The sequence below is a fragment of the Nerophis lumbriciformis genome, linkage group LG33 (assembly GCF_033978685.3).
Source record: "Nerophis lumbriciformis linkage group LG33, RoL_Nlum_v2.1, whole genome shotgun sequence".
NCBI lineage: Eukaryota > Metazoa > Chordata > Actinopteri > Syngnathiformes > Syngnathidae > Nerophis > Nerophis lumbriciformis.
This window is the reverse complement of record NC_084580.2, coordinates 2,791,195-2,812,529: the sequence shown is the minus strand read 5'-3', so window position 1 is coordinate 2,812,529 and position 21,335 is coordinate 2,791,195. Positions and strand designations below refer to the sequence as shown.

The 21,335-nt window shown below is 39.9% G+C and overlaps 1 protein-coding gene across 3 annotated transcripts in view; it reads left to right on the top strand.

Annotated features, from left to right (window-relative positions):
- The window catches only part of nsd3 (nuclear receptor binding SET domain protein 3), a 47,206-nt gene extending 26,121 nt beyond the window's left edge, over window positions 1-21,085 (top strand). For all 3 annotated transcript variants that reach the window (XM_061928901.1, XM_061928900.1, XM_061928899.2), the window contains 10 exons: window positions 4,685-4,841; window positions 6,587-6,789; window positions 6,879-6,991; window positions 7,067-7,213; window positions 10,121-10,243; window positions 11,314-11,430; window positions 11,508-11,649; window positions 14,788-14,894; window positions 14,978-15,182; window positions 17,589-21,085. In XM_061928901.1, coding sequence (XP_061784885.1) covers window positions 4,685-4,841; window positions 6,587-6,789; window positions 6,879-6,991; window positions 7,067-7,213; window positions 10,121-10,243; window positions 11,314-11,430; window positions 11,508-11,649; window positions 14,788-14,894; window positions 14,978-15,182; window positions 17,589-17,869 — 1,595 coding nt within the window. In that variant the 3' untranslated portion in view covers window positions 17,870-21,085. The remainder of the gene's footprint in view (window positions 1-4,684; window positions 4,842-6,586; window positions 6,790-6,878; window positions 6,992-7,066; window positions 7,214-10,120; window positions 10,244-11,313; window positions 11,431-11,507; window positions 11,650-14,787; window positions 14,895-14,977; window positions 15,183-17,588) is intronic.
- The last annotated feature ends 250 nt before the right edge of the window (window positions 21,086-21,335 follow it).

Below are 21,335 nucleotides of genomic sequence, written 5' to 3'. Positions count from 1 at the left end.
CACTGAATACATATAACAATTTAATAAATTTTTTTCCTTTTTACATTTTTTTTCTTTCCATGATGGCAGGTGAGGCCACGCACGTCACTGATATATATATATATATATATATATATATATATATATATATATATATATATATATATATATATATATATATATGTGTACCGTATATATATATATCTATATATATATATACTGTATATATATATATACGTGTGTGTGTGTGTGTATATATATATATATATATATATATATATATATATATATATATATATATATATAGTGTATACACACACACTGTGTATATATATGTACGGTGTATATATAATGGATTTTGGCAAACTTTTACAAAGGATTGGCTTCCGTCTGGCCACTACCATACAGTAAAGGCCTGATTGGTGGATTGCTGCAAAGATGGTTGTCCTTCAGTAAGATTCTCGCCACTCCACTGTCGCACTGACAGAGTGACCATCAGGTTCTTGGTCACCTCCCTGACTAGGGCCTTCTCCCCCGATCGCTCCGTTTAGACGGCCGGCCAGCTCTAGGAAGAGTCCTGGTGATTTCAAACTTCTTACATTTATGAATGATAGAGGCCACTGTGCTCATTGGGACCTTCAAGGAAGCAGATATTTTTCTATACCCCTCCCCAGATTTGCGCTCGAGACAATCCTGTCTCGGAGGTCCAAAGACAATTCCTTTGACTTCAATCTTGGTTTATGCTCTGCGTGTGGGACCTTATACATAGACAGGTGTGGGTTTTTCAACATAATGTCCAACCAACTGAATCGACCACAGATGGACTCCAATTAAGCTGTAGGAACATCTCAAGAATGATCAGTTCAAACAGGATGCCCACCTCACTTTTGCCCATTTCAAAGGCTGAGAATACTTATGTACATGTGATTTTTTTAAGTGTTTTTAATTTTTTATAAATTTGCAAAAATTCCTTTAAAAAAAAAAACTTTTCACAATGTCATTATGGGGTATTGTGTGTAGAATTTTGAGGACAAACATGAATGTATTCCTTTTTTAAATTAAACTATAAATTAACAGAATGTGGAAAAAGTAAAGCGCTGTGAGTACTTTTCAGATGCACTCTATTACAGCTTATTTTCTTTAATATTTTTTTATGTTACATACATTTATGGGTGTAAACATTTTTTATTTTTGAAATGAAGAGTAATTCTTATTTTTAACAATTCTTAATGGATTCCAAAAAAATCAAAAATCGAGAAGAAAAAAAAATGTTTGTATTAATTTTTTATTTTTTTATTTTCCTGTGCAGAAACTCAGGCAAATCCTATTGTTGATGTAGATGCCCACATCTGCTGTGCAGTTTTACTTTACAAAAGCAAAGTGGCAGATATTTCTCTTGTTGCCTTATTTGCAGTGTTGGGACTAACGCGTTACAAAGTAACGCGTTACTGTAACGCCGTTAGTTTTGGCGGTAACTAGTAATCTAACGCGTTATTTTTTATATTCAGTAACTCAGTTACCGTTACTACATGATGCGTCACTGCGTTATTTTACGTTATTTTTCATGTAGTATCGACTAGAAACAGAAGATCTGAGTGTGTTTTATTGCAGCGGTGGAAAAGAAAAGGCGTGCTTTGTGTGGGTGGTGGCGGGGGGGACTCCCATACCGCAGTTGAGGAGCGCAGGGGAGACGTTCCTCCAGGGCCTATGTACGTCTTCGGCGCTAACAACCTTCACTTTACCCGGCAGTGGGTCTTTACAGCTGAGGGTGAATGACAAGACCGGCGGTTTGTTGCAACTTTGTGACTTTATTGGACGCAACCATCCACCAAGCTAGAGCACCTGCACGCACTCACTGTCGCCGGTCCCTCACCTCGCTCGCCCACTCACTCACTGACGTCACTCACCTCACATGCTGTCATATCTTAAAGGGCCACACACACACACACATACGCTACTCTCATAACAACTAACAAGACATCATGGCGAAGCCAGAAGTCGAGTTTTTTAACATGGAGATATTCTCAATACTTTTCTTTTGTCGAGCACAAAGAAAATAACATTTTAGTTAAATGTAAGTTGTGTCTTGGATCAAAGATCCTATCTACTTAAAGTTAAAGTTAAAGTGCCATTATGTTGCAGCTATTTAAAATAGTTTTGTCAATTTGTTCTGGCCTGAAATAAATTGGCCCTTTGAAACATATCTTTGTCTTTGTGTGTTGTATGTAGACCACATTGCTTTTTGAGTTCAGTGATGCAAATGCATGTCAAGTTGATCAACACATTGTATTATTCTTCAGTGCAATAACAGTACTGAAATGAAGGCTAAAAGGGCATTAATGTGAGCCTTAAAAAAAGGGGGGGGGGAAAAGAAGTAACTAAATAGTTACTTTTCACAGTAACGCATTACTTTTTGGTGTAAGTAACTGAGTTAGTAACTGAGTTACTTTTGAAATAAAGTAACTAGTAACTGTAACTTATTACTGGTTTTCAGTAACTAACCCAACACTGCTTATTTGTATTTGACTTAATTAAATGTGTGGGTAGATTTGTATTAAACAAAACCAGTTTTCTTTTAGGTAATGTAAAAAATTATCAGAGCTGTTTATCTATTTTGTGAAGGAATGTAGTTAATCATAGAACTGGCAACCAATGTTATTGAAAAAGTATTGATTTTGAATCAAGAATCGATTCTGAATCAAATCGTTACCCCCAAGAATTGAATCGTCTGGTGCCCAAGATTTACAGCCCTAATAACATTATTATTTAACATTGTAATTTTTATGCACTATGATCATCTGTGGGAAGATATATTGGTATTTTATTATTAAATATTATATACTTAAATAAGATTTTCTCGCTAATGTTATGATGCATATAATTCATATAATAACATCCTGGTACTTTAGTTGACAAAAGCACCAGCTACTAAAGTTGCACACAAGATAATTATTCCATTCTATTTTATTCTTATTTGCAAAGTTGAACAACTTGCAGTAGTTTGCAAAAAAACAACAAAGCAAACATCATTTGAACAAAATAGCTCAATACAACTGATAGTACACTCACTACTTTTGTTTTTCATATTGTTAGTGCTGTTAAATGTGTACATTTTTTAATCAGATTAATCACAATTCCATATTGATTAATATAATTAAATCATAATTAATTGCAGCAATTACTTGGGTTAATGATATACCCGGTAAATGAAAATACCCCAATATTTGACACAAATGCAAATTTATTGTTAGAATACAGAAAAAAACACTAATTGAATGCACGTAATTTTTTTTTTTTTAAACTTGCCATCAGTTATATCCAAAGTACCGTCTGGGTGTATTTTGAAGTGAAATTTGCCAATGGGCTCACCAGTCGGAGTCATCTCGTCTTATGGCTTTACCTGTTCACTGATGGTCAAAATGAATGAATGATTAACGACTTAAAGCGTTTCTTTTGACAGACCTAATTATAATTATAAATGTTTTTTATTTTTGAAAATATAATTTGCAGTGGGGGTTGAATAGTGTTACTGTATATAAGGAAAGGTGGTACAGAAAATACAAAGCAGCGAGGCATTTGGCATAACTGTTTATGGTCACTCATGCGAGTCAAAGTCCAATTGGATTTATTCAGACAAAGAAATGATTATTAACTGTTTCTGGTGTATGCAAGACTTGCACCACTCACTATGTGGTTTTTGCATGAGGCCCATTGTAAAACTAGCTATCAAATAATGTGTCTCTGCTGACTCTTAATTGGTCAGATTAAGTACATACGGGCCCTAATGCTGGATGTTCTCCGTTGGTTCATGCTCTTGTCTGTGGTTTGTGGAGGTGCACTGCTTCTCTGCTTGAGCACTGTTTGCTTATTTGATTTATGCAAAAAGACCATGTCCAGCTTTTCCTTGCTTTTTACCCTGACCCCAATTTTTATCAAGTTTTATTTTAGACTAAAATTGTCAGAAAAATTGACATTTTGGGCTCACCTTCCATTTTCTACACCTTTCGACCTGCCTTGGATGGAATGAAATTGCATTGTACAGACTATGCTGAGTTGTCAATAACCTACATAATGACACTAGAGTTGTGATTTTGACACAAAATTGGCACTAAAGATTCCATACAAGCTGGTCTATGCAGGGTGCAGTATGTGTGATGGGGTCAGTTTGCTTTATTGGCAGGACTGCATGCCTGCTCTTTTGCCATTTTTTTCCCCAAATAATAAATCCCTGAACTGTTTACTTACTGGCTGATTGGAGCCCCGTGCTGCTCCTGCATGTGTATCCCATTGACTGGTACACTGAACACTGGTACAGTGCTCTGAATCTGATTGCCAGACACGCTGTAACTGATTTAAAGTAGTAACATGAAGCAGCCATTTTCAGCCTCTTCCTCCGCAGCGTAGTTGTCATTGGAGCCTTCACAGGAGCCTTGACTAGTTCAGAATAAAGATCAAAGTTACAAAGTAGCTTCTCTTTGAACAGTTTTCTGGTAACTTGATGCTGTGTTTTCCCTTTTGATTTACTGTAGAATGTTCTTAGGCTTGTCTGCAAATGAGATTCAGAGTTGGTCCAGTTTATGAATTCCCTTTGCCTAATGATACCCTCCTCCTCTCTTTGCATACTCATTTCCCACAACACAAACACACACATGCATACACACTCATACTCATGCATGTGTCCATCCATCCATACATACAAATATAGGAGGCAAGTTGCTGTGCTGCGACTCCTGCCCTGCTTCCTTCCACCCGGAGTGTCTGGAGATGCAGATGCCGGAGGGGCCATGGTCCTGCAGCGATTGTAGGGCCGGGAAGAAGCCTCATTACAAACAAATTGTCTGGGTCAAACTGGGCAACTACAGGTATGGGCAAATGAAATAGGTTTTACTTTCTAATGTGTTGTGAATCTCCGTATTGTATATTAATACGTTAAATACTCTAATGCAGGGGTGTCAAACTCAAATACAGAGTGGGCCAAAATTTAAAACTGAATAAAGCTGCCGCGGGCCAAGGTTGAACAAATAATAATAATAATAATAATTAGAAAATATCAATGGCATATCAAATACAATTTTAAATACAAATGTAATGCCTCTTTTCTATTTGCAGCCTTCTGAGGTACATATCAACATTAACTTTTTCCACAGGCTAATAAATTAGAAAATAAAATAACAATGAATAAACCAACCATTCAGGACTTTAAACTGCTCAGTTTGCAACACACTGATCTAATCTGATGTGCCCAAGCCAGATACCTGGTATCTTTTCTTGGATGCTAGTTCATTAATGTCGGGGCTCAGGCTTTGAGCTGAGGCAACCTTCATTATCGAACGAAGTTGTTCATCAGTCATTGGGGGGTTGGTGGTAGCGGGGGTGTATATTGCAGCCCGGAAGAGTTAGGGCTGCATGGGATTCCGGGTATTTGTTTTGTTGTGTTTATGTTGTGTTACTGTGCGTATGTTCTCCTGAAATGTGTTTGTCATTCTTGTTTGGTGTGGGTTCACAGTGTGGCGCATATTTCTAACAGTGTTAAAGTTATTTATACGGGCACCGTCAGTGTAACCTGTATCGCTGTTGGCCAAATAAGCATTGCATTCACGTGTGTGTGCGTGCTGAAGCCGCACATATTATATAACTGGGACAGCATTCGCTGGACTGGGTGAAAAGCGGACGTGGCGATTTTTGGGAGGGGCACTGAAAATTGAGAGTCTCCCGGGAGGGTTGGCAAGTATGAGAATTAGCGGTGAATGCGGTGTTACCGCGACACCGCCACTGAATATAATCGGCGGGCCAGCTCTAGTGTTAATTTGATATCACCTCAAGGGCCAAGTGAAATTATACGGCGGGCCAAATTTGGCCCGCGGGCCAGAGTTTGACACCCGTGCTCTAATGCCTTCAGTCTATTAACTGCCTGTCGCCTATTGTAGCCAGGTGAATAGTAGCAGGTACTCACTGTGGTCTCTAATTAGCGCCAGGACCAAAAACATTGGCTTTAACAGCTGTGGCTGCAAGCAACCTTCCGATACAGTTTTTTTCCTACCCCAAAGAGATGGCAATGGCCGCATCCCCAATGTTAGATTAAGGGGCTCCTACTGCTCCCACAAAATCAAGTTAATTTCTTTTTACTGCCAGTTTCTTTTTTATGTATGCCAAATCATAACAGTATTTTGATATTAGAGAAAGTATTTTAAGGATATTGTACGGCTTAGTGTGTTGTACATCTTCATGTTCAGAATTCCAGTGTTTTTAGTGTAAGTGTGATTGAGGAGGAAGCGCACCTCAAAGCAATCAAACCAGGGAAAACACAGCCATCAGAGGTTATATTTACCTTTGTATGTGTTTTAAAAATGTTTGTGTGAACCCCATACGTGTTACGGTACACTTGCTGCATTGTTGTTTACAGCGAATTCATCAGCGGTAGTTTGCTCTTTATTGCTATTACAACATTGGTTCTGTTGCTGCTGTGTTGTGACTATGTGATCAAAAAGAGTAATGTTCTCCTTTCTACTTTCTCATATTTAAAATTAAAACATCAAGTTTTCAAACTTCTAAAATTATTGTTTGCTGCCAATTAATGCTCCAACTTCTTTTTTGTTTCCTCTTGTAGGTGGTGGCCAGCAGAGATCTGCAACCCTCGTTTGGTACCCTCAAACATCCAGAGCCTTCGCCATGACATCGGTGACTTCCCAGTCTTTTTCTTCGGCTCCCATGACTACTATTGGATCAATCAGGGCCGTGTCTTCCCTTATGTTGAGAACGACAAAAACTTTGTGACGGGTCAGATCAACATTAACAAGACCTTCAAGAAAGGTAATCAGTACAAAGCGTCCAAATTGCTCACTTGAAGACCGATAACAGAATAGATTTCTATAATGTTGTTGGCCTTGTTGTTGTTTTAGCCCTAGAAGAAGCAGCCCGGAGATTCCAAGAGCTCAAGGCTCAGAGGGAGAGCAGGGAGGCTCTCGAGCAGGAACGCAACTCTCGCAAACCGCCACCCTACAAATGTATTAAGGTAGTACCACATAATTGGAACAAGACTATAGCGTATGAATCCTTCTTATGCTGATGTTGTCATTTCTTGTCACAGTCCAACAAACCGGTGGGGAAAGTGCAGATGCACGTCGCAGACTTGTCTGAAATCCCACGCTGCAACTGTCGGCCAACAGATGAGCATCCTTGCAGTCTGGACTCTCAGTGTCTCAACCGAATGCTGCAGTACGAGTGCCATCCTCAGGTTTGTTGTTCATTACTCTGCGAGGTATTTAATAGTGAAGTTAAAGGTAAACTGCCCTTTATGGGGAATTTTGCCTATCATTCACAATCCCTATGTAAGTCAAAAACACTTTTTTTATGCATTATAATTTGTAGAATACCGCAAGTATGCAGTGGCTAACAATGCAGCTAATGGGAGTACTCTATTGCGCCCATAAAGCTCTCTAAATAAACATCTAAAAACCGCCAACAATACTCAATTTACATTTTGTGACCTAGCCTAGTTTTAGCTTATTGTAAGCACTAACATTAAGGAACTACTTTTAGCGGCGCCAGGATCACCGGGAGCTAACATGTGAAATGTCCTTGACAATCCGCGTTTTTAAACATTCATTTTTGCATCAGGGAGTAAACGGAGCCGAGCGCTTGGTTTAACTTCTAGTTCCCTTACTTAATTTTCGTGGAGTCTCGGCGTGCTTTTAAGAGCGCATTGCTGTTTTTCGATGGAGACAGGTGTGGAAAATATTGGAGACAGACTCATTTGTCCCACACTAAAAGTATACAGCGAAAGAGAAAACTATTGGATTTTGCTTTATTTTTCTCAATACAGCGTCCATCAGCTGTGACTGAGAGTTAATGATGTAAGGAAACATGCAGCAGGCGATGTGTCGGGAACGTTGCCACTACTTGTTTATAAAGTCTTTAGTGTGTTTACTGGGATGCTCACACCTTTATTTAACTGCAAACTTGTGTCTTTATTTATCTGCAAACTTTGGTCAGTGTTTAAATAACATAAATACTAGCTAAAATGTTTTGTCATCTCATCGAATTGAACACGGGCTGTGAAGATTGTGTATTAGATGTCAGAGGTATCACTCCTGTTTATCTTTCTTGGCCAAATTGTTGCACTGACCAAGAACAAAGCTTGTTTATTTGACTTTATCTTCATTAGCCAAACTGCTTTGTGTTTTATATTGATATCAAAAAGTACACACCATGTTTTTTTTACGTTACTTGTGGGGTTTTTTACTTCAAAGTTCCATCCATCCATCCATTTTCTACCGCTTGTCCCTTTTGGGGTCGCGGGGGTGCTGGAGCCTAACTTTCGGGATCGCAGGGAGTGCTGGAGCCTCACTCAGCTTTCACAACCTCATCGCAGGGCCAACACAGATAGACAGACAACATTCACACTCACATTCACACACTAGGGCCGATTTAGTGTTGCCAATCATCCTATCCCCTAGTGCATGTCTTTGGAGGTGAGAGGAAGCCAGAGGGAACCCACGCAGTCACAGGGAGAACATGCAAACTCCACACAGAAAGACCCAGACCTTAGGATCGAACCCAGGACCTTCGTATTGTGAGGCACATGCAGTAACCCCTTTACCACACCATACTGCCCTACTTCAAAGTTATTACTTTAAAAACCATTCATGTGACAAAGCATTTTGTTAATGTTTTATTGTGTATAGTTAATTCCTATACGACATATATCTGCTCAAACTCTTAATGGATCTGTCATATAAATGTACATAACTTTAAAAAAATACCTCCCTCTTTCAAAATGTAAAAATAGAGGTAAAGGCATCATGTAATGAGAAAAAGATGACACTTTGATACTATTAATGAACAAAAACAAATAATTGTCTTTAAATATATAGATTACATTTATCTATAGACTTTTTAATAGAAATTACAAATTACATGATGGCGTCACGTTCATGTCCCACTCCAACTTTGTTTTACCTAACATAATCAATAATCGTGATTTCAATATTGCTAAATATAATCTTAATTATTATTTTGGCCATAATCGTGCAGCCCTATGTGTAAGACTAGATCTCATACATGAACACTGTTTTTATTTATATAGACAAAAAGTGCAGTTACATATTCATCAGGTGCCATCTTTCATTTTTTGTTTTTATTTTTTATCTCTTATGTCCATAAAGTGCTACGTTGCACAATTTTCACATTTATTTTATTTATTTGGGGGGTTTTTCTGCCATAATTTCTTTGTTTATAATGCTTGTGTTGCTTTCATATGCACATTTAAATTTTCCTGAGGGAACTCTCCTGAAGGAATCAATAAAGTACTATCTACCTATTCAGTTTCTACTTGAGGTCTATGAAAAAGTGTTTTTATCTACAATAATGTTTCTTCTACAAAGGAAATCATTTTGAATATGTTGTTTGTGTTTTCAAAAAAACTTGGTTAAAATATGTCAGTGTAAGTACTTTTTGAAAATTTTGATCATATTTAAAAATACCACGATAATGATAACCGTGATAATTTTGGTCACAATAACTGTGATAACAAATTCTCATACCGTGACCTCCATGTTTAGCTCTGAGCAATAGTGCTACATGATGCTTCGTTTCACTAAAGCTGGATCTGTTTAGCACACAGCTACTAAAACTTGTAGATCATCCTACGTATATTCAGGCTAAAAAAATATGGTTCTGCATCATTATTTGTCTTAAAGTAGTAGCATTTGGCACTCATGAAGTATGCCAGGAGTAGTAGTAGTAGTGTTGTTGAAGGAAATAGCGACTGTTGTGATGCGTATGCGAAATTAACACGCCACCGTATGCTTAAAATGAGCAAAATACGTAAATATTAAATGTTAGTATGAATGTGCCTGTTACTACATTATATATATACTTACAGTGTGTAAATAAAGCATTGTTGGAGGTTTTTGTATGTTTTGTAGAGCGCTCTGTTGGGAGAATAGATGAAATGATGTAATGACTCCTATTACCTTCATTGTTAGCTGATTTTTGCTAGTGTATATTTACAAGTTAGAATGCATTAAAAAAAGAAAACATATGTGGGCTTTTCTCACATTAGGATTGTGAATTATAGTCTAAATTCAGGGCAGTTCCCATTTAAGTGCCGCCTCTAAACGTATTCACTCTTGTCAAACAGGTCTGCCCTGCAGGAGACAATTGCGAGAACCAGTGTTTTTCCAAGCGTCTCTACGCTGAGACCGATGTGATAAAGACAGATGGCCGTGGATGGGGCCTCATGACCAACCAGTCTCTGAGGAAGGTGGGTGTCCAGAGAGTCTTGTCTAACTGTCTCACCAAAGCATTTTAATAAGATTTAAATGGAAGTTGTCAAGTGAAGGAGATTCATTAATGTAGTCTTTAGACAGACATGGCAAATTGAATAATACATTTTAAGCTGAAGTAACAGATGTAATGAATGTAATGTTAGAGATTATGTCTCGAGTCTGGAAGCAATGGAACCTTAATAGTTTGCCATCTAAGCAGGCTGTCCTGGAAATTGGCAGTAAGAGAAATTTTAAACAGGTTTTTGGCTTGCATTGTGCTTTTTTGTTACCGGTACACTTTTTGAGTAATTTTTTCAATTAAATAAATAAAAACAATGATAATATTCTTGTGTGTTTATGAAAAAGCTGTAGATTTACTATACTTTTATAATAAGTGAATTTACAGTAGGAATATTCTGAATAAGAATGATATTTTATTATTTTGAGTAAAAAAAAAGGATATTACAGCTTTTATTTGGGGGCGCCACACTCAGATGGTAGAACGGCTTGACCAAAAGGCTTGGTCGAATCTAGCTTCCGCCAATGTAGTCACTGCCATTGCGTCCTTGGGTAAGACACCTCCCCACGTTGCTCCCAGTGTCACCCACACGGGTGTAAATGTAGCTTAGATGTAGATAATGGGTCTCTCAATGTAAAGCACATTGAGTCACGAGAGAAAAAGCCCATAACTCACTTCACTTCACATACTACAATAATAAATCAGTGAGGATATAAATAGACAAAATCTAAAATATATATAAAAAATTATGACTTATCTTTTAGTAAAACCTTTTTTTAAATATTGGAATAGTCTGTTAAATATTCAACAAAAATATATTTGGAATATTACAACTTTTTTGTCATATCAAAAGTTCTAAAATGATTCAAGGCTTTAAAGAACATACATACAGTACATGTCATACCAGCACACATGGGATGGCACTGTATCACAAATATGGACATATCCTTTCATAAAAAAAATCAATTTCCATCTGTAACTTCTACACTCTTGCACAAAATTCCTTTAAGTGCTAAAGTAAATATAAAGTATTTATTTTTTCTGCAGGGTGACTTTGTGACTGAATATGTTGGAGAAGTTATTGACCCGGAGGAGTGCCAGCAGCGAATCAAACGTGCCCATGAAAACCACGTAACCGACTTCTACATGCTAACCCTTACAAAGGTAATAAATGAAAACACACGCTCCTTTAAATACACCGCATGAACCTCCATTGTCTTATTGTCATACTTTGCACATAGGATCGTGTGATAGACGCTGGTCCCAAGGGGAATTCTGCTCGGTTCATGAACCATAGCTGCAGCCCCAACTGTGAAACCCAAAAGTGGACGGTCAACGGGGATGTCCGCATTGGACTCTTTACTCTATGCGACATTGAGGCTGGTGAGTGAATCTAATGAAGTACGTTTCTCAGTATCAAACTAAGAAAATACAGGTTGATGGTCTACCTGCTGGCCATTGCTGCCTGACGCACCCCCACCAGTGCCTTTGCGCAAGTGTTTGTCTGAACACTTCTGTGCGAAAAATTGGGTTATAAGCTGGGGACCACCAGTCATTGATGTGTCACTCCTTTAACCCCAGTACATCTCCTGGAGACAGAGCGATGGCAGGAATCTCTCCCTGCATCCCTTTCTGATGCCCTAGGTCAGGGGTCGGCAACCTTTACCACTCAAAGAGCCATTTTGACCCGTTTCACAAAATAAAGAAAACAATGGGAGCCACAAAACTCTTTTGAAATTTAAAATGAAATAACACTGCATACAAAGTTTTTTTTTGCTTTGTGCTATGTTTAAACCAAGGGTCTCAGACATGCGGCCCGCACCTTAATATGAAAATTTAATGTTAGTGCGGCCCACGAGTTTTATATGAATGCCGCTTGACAGCATCACACTTGCCAACCCTCCCAATTTTTCCGGGAGACTCCCGAAATTCAGAGCAACTATTCTCTCGAATGTCTGCTGATTTTCACCCGAACAACAATGATAAGGGCGTGCTATGATGGCACTGCCTTTAGCGCCTTCTACAACCTGTACAAACAGTTTGCCAGCCCAGTCACATGTTGCATGCGGCTTCTGTAGACACACATAAGTGACTGCAAGGCATACTTGTTCAACAGCCATACAGGTCACACTGAGGGTGCCCGTTTAAACAACTTAAACACTCTTACTAATATGCGCCACACTGTGAACCCACACCAAACAAGAATGACAAACACATTTCGAGAGAACATCCACACCGTAACACAACATAAACACAACAGAACAAATACCCAGAATCCCATGCATCCCTAACTCTTCCGGGCTACATTATACACCCTCGCTACCACCAAACACCCCCCCCCCCCCCGCCCCCCTCTCCCCTCCGTGCGTCGGTTGAGGTGGGCGGGATGGGGGGCGGGGTTTGGTGGTATTGGGGGTGTATAATGTAGCCCGGAAGAGTTAGGGATGCATGGGATTCTGGGTATTTGTTCTGTTGTGTTTATGTTGTGTTACAGTGCGGATGTTCTCCCGAATTGTTTGTCATTCTTGTTTGGTGTGGGTTCACAGTTTGGCGCATATTAGTAAGAGTGTTAAAGTTGTTTATATCACAACCCTCAGTGTAACCTGTATGGCTGTTGACCAAGTATGCCTTGCAGTCACTTACGTGTGTAAGCAGAGGCCGCATACTACATGTGACCGGGCCAGCACGCAGATAGCATGGTGTAAAAGCGGACGCAACGAAATGTTGTAGAGGACGTTAAAGGCAGTGCCATCACGGTACGCCTTCAATATTGTTGTCCGGGTGAAAATCGGAGAATGTTTGCCACTGGAGATTTCCGGGAGAGGCACTGAAATCCGGAAACCTCCCGGAAACATCGGGGGGGTTCGGCAAGTATGCAGCTGAGCCGCATCAGAGTGATCAAAGAGCCGCATGCGGCTCCGGAGCTGCGGGTTGCCAACCCCTGCCCTAGGTATTATTCAGCCCCCAACACCTCTGCTTCCTCCCTAGCCACAGCCAGCAGCTTCTCTTCTTTGCTTCCTCAGCCAGTTCTTTAATGGCTTTTCGATACACTACTCCTGCAGCCAATGTCGCGTGTAAGTTTTCCAGCCAGCTTCTATGCGCTCTGCCGCCAGGTCTGCACACTTAGAGCGCTTCCGCTCGTTCCCTGCCTCCATACCCTGCTCCATGGGACAGTGCGTTCCACTAGCATGATGATTTTGCGTGACTCCAACCACATAATCATATGTTTCTACAATCTAAGGGAGTTGCTTACCCAGGTGGACACTTATAGATCACTGGCAGCCGGGTGAGAGGAGCCCTCCTGTCTCTCTTTATTGGGTTGGTTTCTCCGGATTTTTTAAACAGAATGGCAGGTTTTGCTGGAACACAAGGTGTACTGTTGACCTCCTCTCTGCAAGCATGACTCTGCCACCTCTGCCAATTTTGTAAGCACTAGATTGTGTCACCACTGATAGCGGTCTTGGGATAGTGCTGTCTTGCAGCCCAACAAGATGTGCTGGAGACTACAATGTAATTACAAACTACCGTACAATAATTCTCAAAAAGTTAGCAATAGTATACCATTCTCTCTCAGTCGTCCTCAGACGAGCTTCCATCGGAGTCTCCAATCATTCCTGTACTCCATACACCATTGACAACAATATAAGACTATTTTTTTCCGTGGGAAAAAGTTGCAAACCAGCAGGTGGCATCAAATGATTTTTCCTCAAGCAAGCTCGAGCTAAAAAATAGTTTATAAAAATGTTTCTAGAAAAAGAGAGTTGTCCTATATTCTAGTCAATCCATTTTCATTATTATTATCGTTATTGTTAATATTATTATTATTGAAAGGTCATATGTTTGAAAAACCCTCCTATTTGTCTGATTAGATGTGTTCTGGTGGACCTGATGAAGTGTGACCGTGCTCCTGTTCAGATGAGTTAAATCAGGGGTGACCATTACGTCGATCGTGACCTACCGGTCGATCGCGAAGGGTGGGTCAGTCGATCGCCAACCAGGCATTGAAAAAGTAGACCTAAAAATTAGGGATCATCAATCTTCACGAAGACGTCACTTTCGTCACTTGATTGACATTCAAGGCACCCAAGGATCTTGTGAGATGACGCTGGCTGGTGCGAGCTCAGTGTGAAGAAAAAAATGACCGGCGGGAAGGCGAGAACCACATTTTATTTCAACAGACACTCGCGCGTTCCTGCCATCAAAAGCATAAAGACTGACCACACGGTTCCTGTCTTCACAATAAAAGTGCTGCTCCATCCTGCCTGCGCTAACAAAATAAGTGTCTCAGAAACCTAGCGCACACAAGCTAGAAAGCTACAGAGTTTGCCATCAATGTATTTCTTGTCAAGGATACGAGTATGGAAGCTGGACAAATAAGATGCCAAAAACCAACCACTTTCATGTGGTATTTACTTTTTTCACATCCACAACCTTGACTTGGTCATTTGAAAAGTAGCTCGCCTGCTGAAAAAGTGTGGGCACCCCTGAGTTAAATTATATGCTTCTTGTCTTGTCCTTCAGGCTCGGAGCTCACGTTCAACTACAACCTGCACTGCGTAGGCAACAGAAAAACATCTTGCCACTGCGGATCAGACAACTGCTCAGGTTTCCTTGGAGTGCAGCCAACTGTAAGCACATCTATCTAGTTCCTGCCATCCGTCCGGTGTCTGTTTTTTAGCATGTCTTTATTGTCCTGTTCACTTTCCACCAGAGCGCCGTGGTGATGGAGAAAGAAGAGAAGGCAAGGAACGCCAAGCTGAAGCAGAGGAAGCGGAAGATGCGGCTGGAGGGCAAACACATGCACGAGTATTTCTGTTTTTTCTGCGGAGAGGGAGGGGAGCTGGTGATGTGCGACAGGAAGGACTGTCCTAAGGCGTACCACCTGCTGTGTCTCAACCTCACCAAGCCGCCATACGGTGATGATAAAACTGTCTTTAAATGAATACTCTGGTTTTCATGAAGTGGACAACATAAATGTGGCTGTAACACATACAGGGAAAAAATCTGGAAAAATATTGAGTTAGAGTCAAGTCTTTTGCAAAATGAGGCACACTACTTGGCTGCAACCAGCAGAGAGGCATTGTTAATTCACTAGCTGTGGCCTACACGATTACATCCATGCGGTTGATCATTCTGATACAACACTGGCTTGAAAACCGGAGTTCAGAACATTCCAAAATAGAAAGTTTCCTATCACATAAGAAGTCACATTTTAGTGACAATATTGATCCCCCTAATAAAGAGAGATCATATCGTCTTGTATTCGGGATCTCGAGATTTATATATTAAAACCAACAGGTCGCGCCAAGCGACTGAGGGAGACATACACTTCCTATTTACACACACACACACACACACACACCAGTGACCTGTAGACTAATGTTTTGAACAGGGATTTATGCTGCTGATTCCAATACTGACCATTCATGATTGAGATCGTCCGATACCGATCACACATATTAACTGTCAATTTTTCAATTTATTAATGGTGAGTACTATTGACAGTTTAACAATATCAACACAATATTAAAACTTTTACCTTTTTGTCTTTTATTACATACAATTGTTTGAGCAAAACAAAGTCAATTGTACACAAAATTCAAACCGATTTAAAAACTATTATCTATTACTCATTGAAATAATTTAAGCCCTTAAAGTCCTCCATTGTCCAGGAAATTATTCCCTGAAATCCCAGGAAAATAAAAACATGGATATAATCATTCTCGTATCGATATTTACTGATACTGGATTGATCCGCCGACCTCTTACATGTCATATATTGAAAGCAGTTACTGCTACATTATCCTCTCTCCAACTCTTAATAATGTACTTGTTAATTTCCTGTTTATATTTGCTTACGGTACTTTCTGCTGCAACGTGGTTCCATCTACACTTAAAGTTTACTAAGCACTTATTTCTTCAGTTGTTTCTAGCTGGCTTACAGCTAGCCTAGCTATTGACATGCCTTCTCCTGCTTGCTCTCATGTTTCTCAATGATACTTAAGATATTGAAAAAATGCAGTTTATTTTTGCTGTAATGGAGGTGTTTATTATTCTTAGCTTAGGGGGGACATTCCACACTGTCTATTACTGCGCTTCTGAAATATTTTTTGTTATGGTCCCCGCCCCCAGGAAAAAGAAAATATTCCCCCCTCCACTGTCCAATGTGACTATAGATAGTATAATTTGTCTATAAACTATATAACTGTACCTCTGCGTAACAGTTTAAGCTTATTAACATTAAATGAAACATCACACCGGTCTTTCCTCGTCTCCCACCGTGGTTACAGTGAAGCCAAGTGCTACATACGCTTCATTATATTCTGGTATGGCAAAAAAAAAAGCATGTTACCCGAGGTAACACGCACCCCCCCTGGCATCACACCACGCCCCCCCCAGGGAGGCCCGCCCCACTATTTGAGAAGGACTAGGTGTGAAGGTCCGGTTTATTGGAGACACACAATCAGCTGTGAGCTTGTCAGCCAGAGGACTAAAAATTAATACTATAATAGCCAGAGGGGATCAGCATTAATCGAAAATGGCGATCACATACTTTTTCATTAAAATTGGCCGATCAATCGGCACATCCCTACTGGAGTCACAGAAACCCACTGCAAAAAAAAATTCATAACAACAGATTATGCACATTTTTTAATTACTTTGATCAATGAAGGTAGGTAGGTAGGTCTTTATTGTCATTGCACAAGTACAACAAAACTTTTTCAGCACAAACCCGTTCAAGATTAGACAAACAAACAGTGTACAGGCTTACAGAAGAGGAACGCTGATGGGTCACCACAAGGCGCCCGGTAAAAGATGGGGAAAAAGGTCAACACTGGGGAAGGATGAGTAAAAAAATACAATCTATACTGGGCTCGTAAAGGGGCCCAGTCTGGAGTGGGAAAAGACCTCCATAGCAAAGCACATATACATATTACAACATACAGTACATCTCGAGACTAGCAACAGAGGGGAGGGAGTGGAGGCCACGGTGGCGGGCTGCAGCTCTTCGGGCGCTGCCCATCCGTCCATCCCCTAAGGGATTCGCGTCGAGGGCGTTGGATGGGGGGTGGGGTATGTGTGTGTGTATGTGTATCATCAAACAACTGTGAGCTACGAAGTATGGTATCATTTATTACAGTTGATATTGGGGAAAATAGTATTTTTTGTATTTGATTTAGTTTTAAAGATTGTTTAAAAAACAGTTCTTGAAAAGAGGTGTCTTTTTATACTCATGTCAATACAGTAATTAGTTCTCCATCAAGGCAATGTATTCTTCCTTAATTGCCATTCCTAATTTGAACCCTTCTTCCTGTCAACAGGGCGCTGGGAGTGTCCGTGGCATGACTGCAGTATCTGTGGTGCTCAGGCCTCGTCGTTCTGCGACTTCTGCCCTCGCTCCTTCTGCCAAGACCACGAGGCAGGTGCGCTCACCGCCTCCTCACTGGATGGCCGCCCCTGTTGTTCCAGCCACAACCCCCTCAGTCCCTTGGGCTCCACCCTGCAGCAGCCGCCCTTACCACCTTCCGGTCTGAGCCCCGCCACAGTCAAAGAGGAACCACAGAGAGACGATGTGGCGCCCTCGTTACCTCATTCCCTGTAAAGTGCCCTCCTGGCACTACATCCTGCCGCCTGGGCTGCTGTACGAACACCTAAAGGGAATATATTGAACGTTTTTGTGTGTGGGACCTTCACAGCAAACTCCGGGATAGTGATTGTGGCGAGCGCAGTGCGATTGGAGCTCCCCCAGACGAGAACGTACACCGCCCTCGCCATAGAGCACCACTAACAGCTCCAAAATCCCAGACCAACGCCTCATTTTGTTCCATCTTTGGATTTTGAGTGTTGCGGCTGGCACTTAAAAGGAAGTGAGGTGGAGGAAGGGGACGCCATGCTGCTGCTGCTTCTTTTGTTTACCTGCTGTACGCTGTATGGGTAGTGTATCTTTCTCCCACACACACACACACACACACACACACACACACATACACACTTCCACTGCCACTCCTCATGTGACCTGTCATCTACGTCGGTCTTTGCAGAACAGGAGGGGCAACATTTTTGTGCAATTTAAATTTTTAGGACTACACTACATTCCAACATTCCTTTAGTCATGGTTTTTGATATACTTATAGATGAATATAATTATATATGTATCTATGTTTGTTCATGTTTACAGGCAAGAATTTCCCTCACATCATCTCGGTGAGTAGTGTATTTCTTTGTTTAGGTGTTGCGCAGACCTCCTTGTGAAAATTGTCCTATTAAGGTGAAATACTGTATAATGGTATATAGCGTACTGGTATGACATTACACGAGTACTTGTGACTTTTGGTTTGTCCTCACTCACATGTACATAATTGGAATCATATTGTTAAGTACTTACCAACAGGCAGGGAGGGGTGTCACCTGGCCTCTACACTTTGTTTTTTTAACATGATAGTACTTTTTTTGGTAATAGTCTGTTCCACGTTTTCTCTGAGCCGGCGCACGTCATAATGGTAGAGGAAAGATATTCAGCCTATTGAGGTCAGTTTTGGCTGTAGGAACTACTGCCCACATTCAGTCAAGTTTGTGTACTGTGACTTTTACCTTTTTTGGGGGGGGTAAAACTCTCTGAAAAGCACTTTTTAACACCTTGTCGCTACACTATTAGTTTAGCTCATACAATTACAGAAATGTATATTAAAAACATAAGTGTTTTTGAAAATGGATACCTCTTCATCTGGTAGTGACATAAGAATTTAAACAGTGTTGTAATCTTTTATTTTCCTCAGTCTAAAAAAAAAAAAAAAAAAAAACCGTAACAAAAAAATTGCCCTGCTGCTCTTAGGGGTGAAAATAAGAATGACTGCCAGGCCAGCCTCTTATGTTGAATTGTTTGAATGGATATCGTGACACACAGTGGAGATACCACAGTCTAGTATAATGTACAAAATACAAACTGTACAGTGTTTTTAATGGCTCATCTGTCAACATTTTTTTTTTCTATTTATTGCACCGCATTTTATACCAATTTGTTTTTTGGACATTAGTGCAGTAATCTTGACTCCCTCGATCTTGTTTAAAAAAAAAAAATTGGGGGGGGGGGTTACGTAACATGGCTTTGTTTTTCTACATTGGTGTAATGATTCCACATTTGGTGACTCACTGTGTTTTGTTATTCAAAGCACTGCGAAGCAGTTCATTATTGGAATGTTTTAGCTCCAACGATAGAACGCTTTTTGTAGTTTTCATGGCTTTAGCTTTGGTTGTCATCATGCCCTGCTAATCTGTTTGGTTTTTTTTAACCTCCCAAGGTGATCAGTGCCAATGCAAATTAATTTATTAAGGAATCTGCAACCAAAAATGCTCTAATTATCGCCAAGGTGTTTATTGACTTAAACCGCAAAGATGTTTACTGAAGCCGGCTACAATTGAAAAAGGTTGTTGTTTTTGCAATTTAGAAACGTATTACATATAACAAGTTATTCAACAAATAATAACTTGGAGTGCTTGAATAAGTGGAAATGAAAACTCTTTGACCATGTGATCATTTATTAACAAGGATATTGTACAACATTGCATTAACAGAACCGTTTGTAGACCATGCACCATAAGCAATGGAAGGTGTTAATTGGAGCATTTGTGCCAATTATGTAGAAGAAAAGTATAGGTGTATACAATATTTGGGCAATAAGAACCCATAAAGACTTACTATATTTTTCTATGTTCTTTTTGCAATTAAAACGCATATTTCGGGTCCCTTCGGTGAACACTTTTTCCCTCCCACCTTGGGTGCTCACATTAGCCACATTGCAGTGAGAAATGTTATTACCACACCATAATAGACATCTGTCGTCACGGCACTCTTAGTTTCATCCTCTTAGTCATGTTACCACCCAAACTTGAGTTTTGTTATTTATTCCTGTGTTGTTTAGCGTACCCAAGATTTTTGTTTTTGGTTTACTGATGACTTTACTGGCACGACTGATATTTCTAGCTCAACTACCTACTTCATGCCATATTCCTTAATTATAATTTTTAGAAAGGCAGCAAACCAAACAGCCTTCATTTTATTTGCACACGTCGATTGCGTGACGATGTTGCTCAGTGCCATTTCCCTCTTTGCTGCAGATGCAGTTGGCAGTATTAGATGGCTTCATTTGTGTGTTGCACCATTACATATGTGTATAAAAAACAAAGTGTTACATTTATTAGTGCCATTTTTGTGGCGGGAAAAACAACAGCATGTTTGTTCCCATGTAAGTGACCCTTATGCATCCAGGAATTTTTTTTAATTTTTTTTTATCTCAAAATTTGAATACGCCATCCGTCTAGTGCTTCAAAAGTGCAACTTTGCTGACTGTTGTTGGGTTTTTGATTGGCAGAGGAGCAAAAGTGTCGTACTTATGAAAACCTCACCTGCAAAGCACTCATTCTTTTTTGTAGTAGGATTACTTCAGTTATTAACTGGGGTCATATTTATCTCTCTTGGTGTTGCTTCAAATAAATCGTGGATGAACACGACCACCTTGTCGATTACTGTTCAACCTGTGTTACTGTATATTGTTGACGAAATCTGTAAATAGTCTTGCATTGTATTTGCATAGAATCATGTTACTGTGCCGTGCTATTTTTTTCTTCTTTTTTTTTGTTTGCTTGTACAATTCCGCTTCTAAATGTGCGTGACTGTTGAGAAGACACTCTTTTTGTACATGGCCGTCTTTTTATTTGAATATATAAATTATGTCCTTTTTTCCATTCAAAGGTTGAGTTGGAAGAGTTCAGACATGCCTGAAATTTGACTTTAATAAAGCTGTACTCTTGTCTCAGTGAAGTATTGTGTGTTTAATGTAGTTTGCCATAAACACTATGCGGTTGGTGAGAGGCACATTATGGGCGGTTGTAAAGGTTTGATGATTAGTTTTTTCTTTCATTTAACTTATCAGTTATAAAATACGACGTCATACCCACTATATTGCCAAAAGTATTTGGCCACCCATCCAAATGATCAGAATCAGGTGACCTAATCACTTGGCCCGCACTTCGGTATGGAGACTGTTTCTACAAACATTTGTGAAAGAATG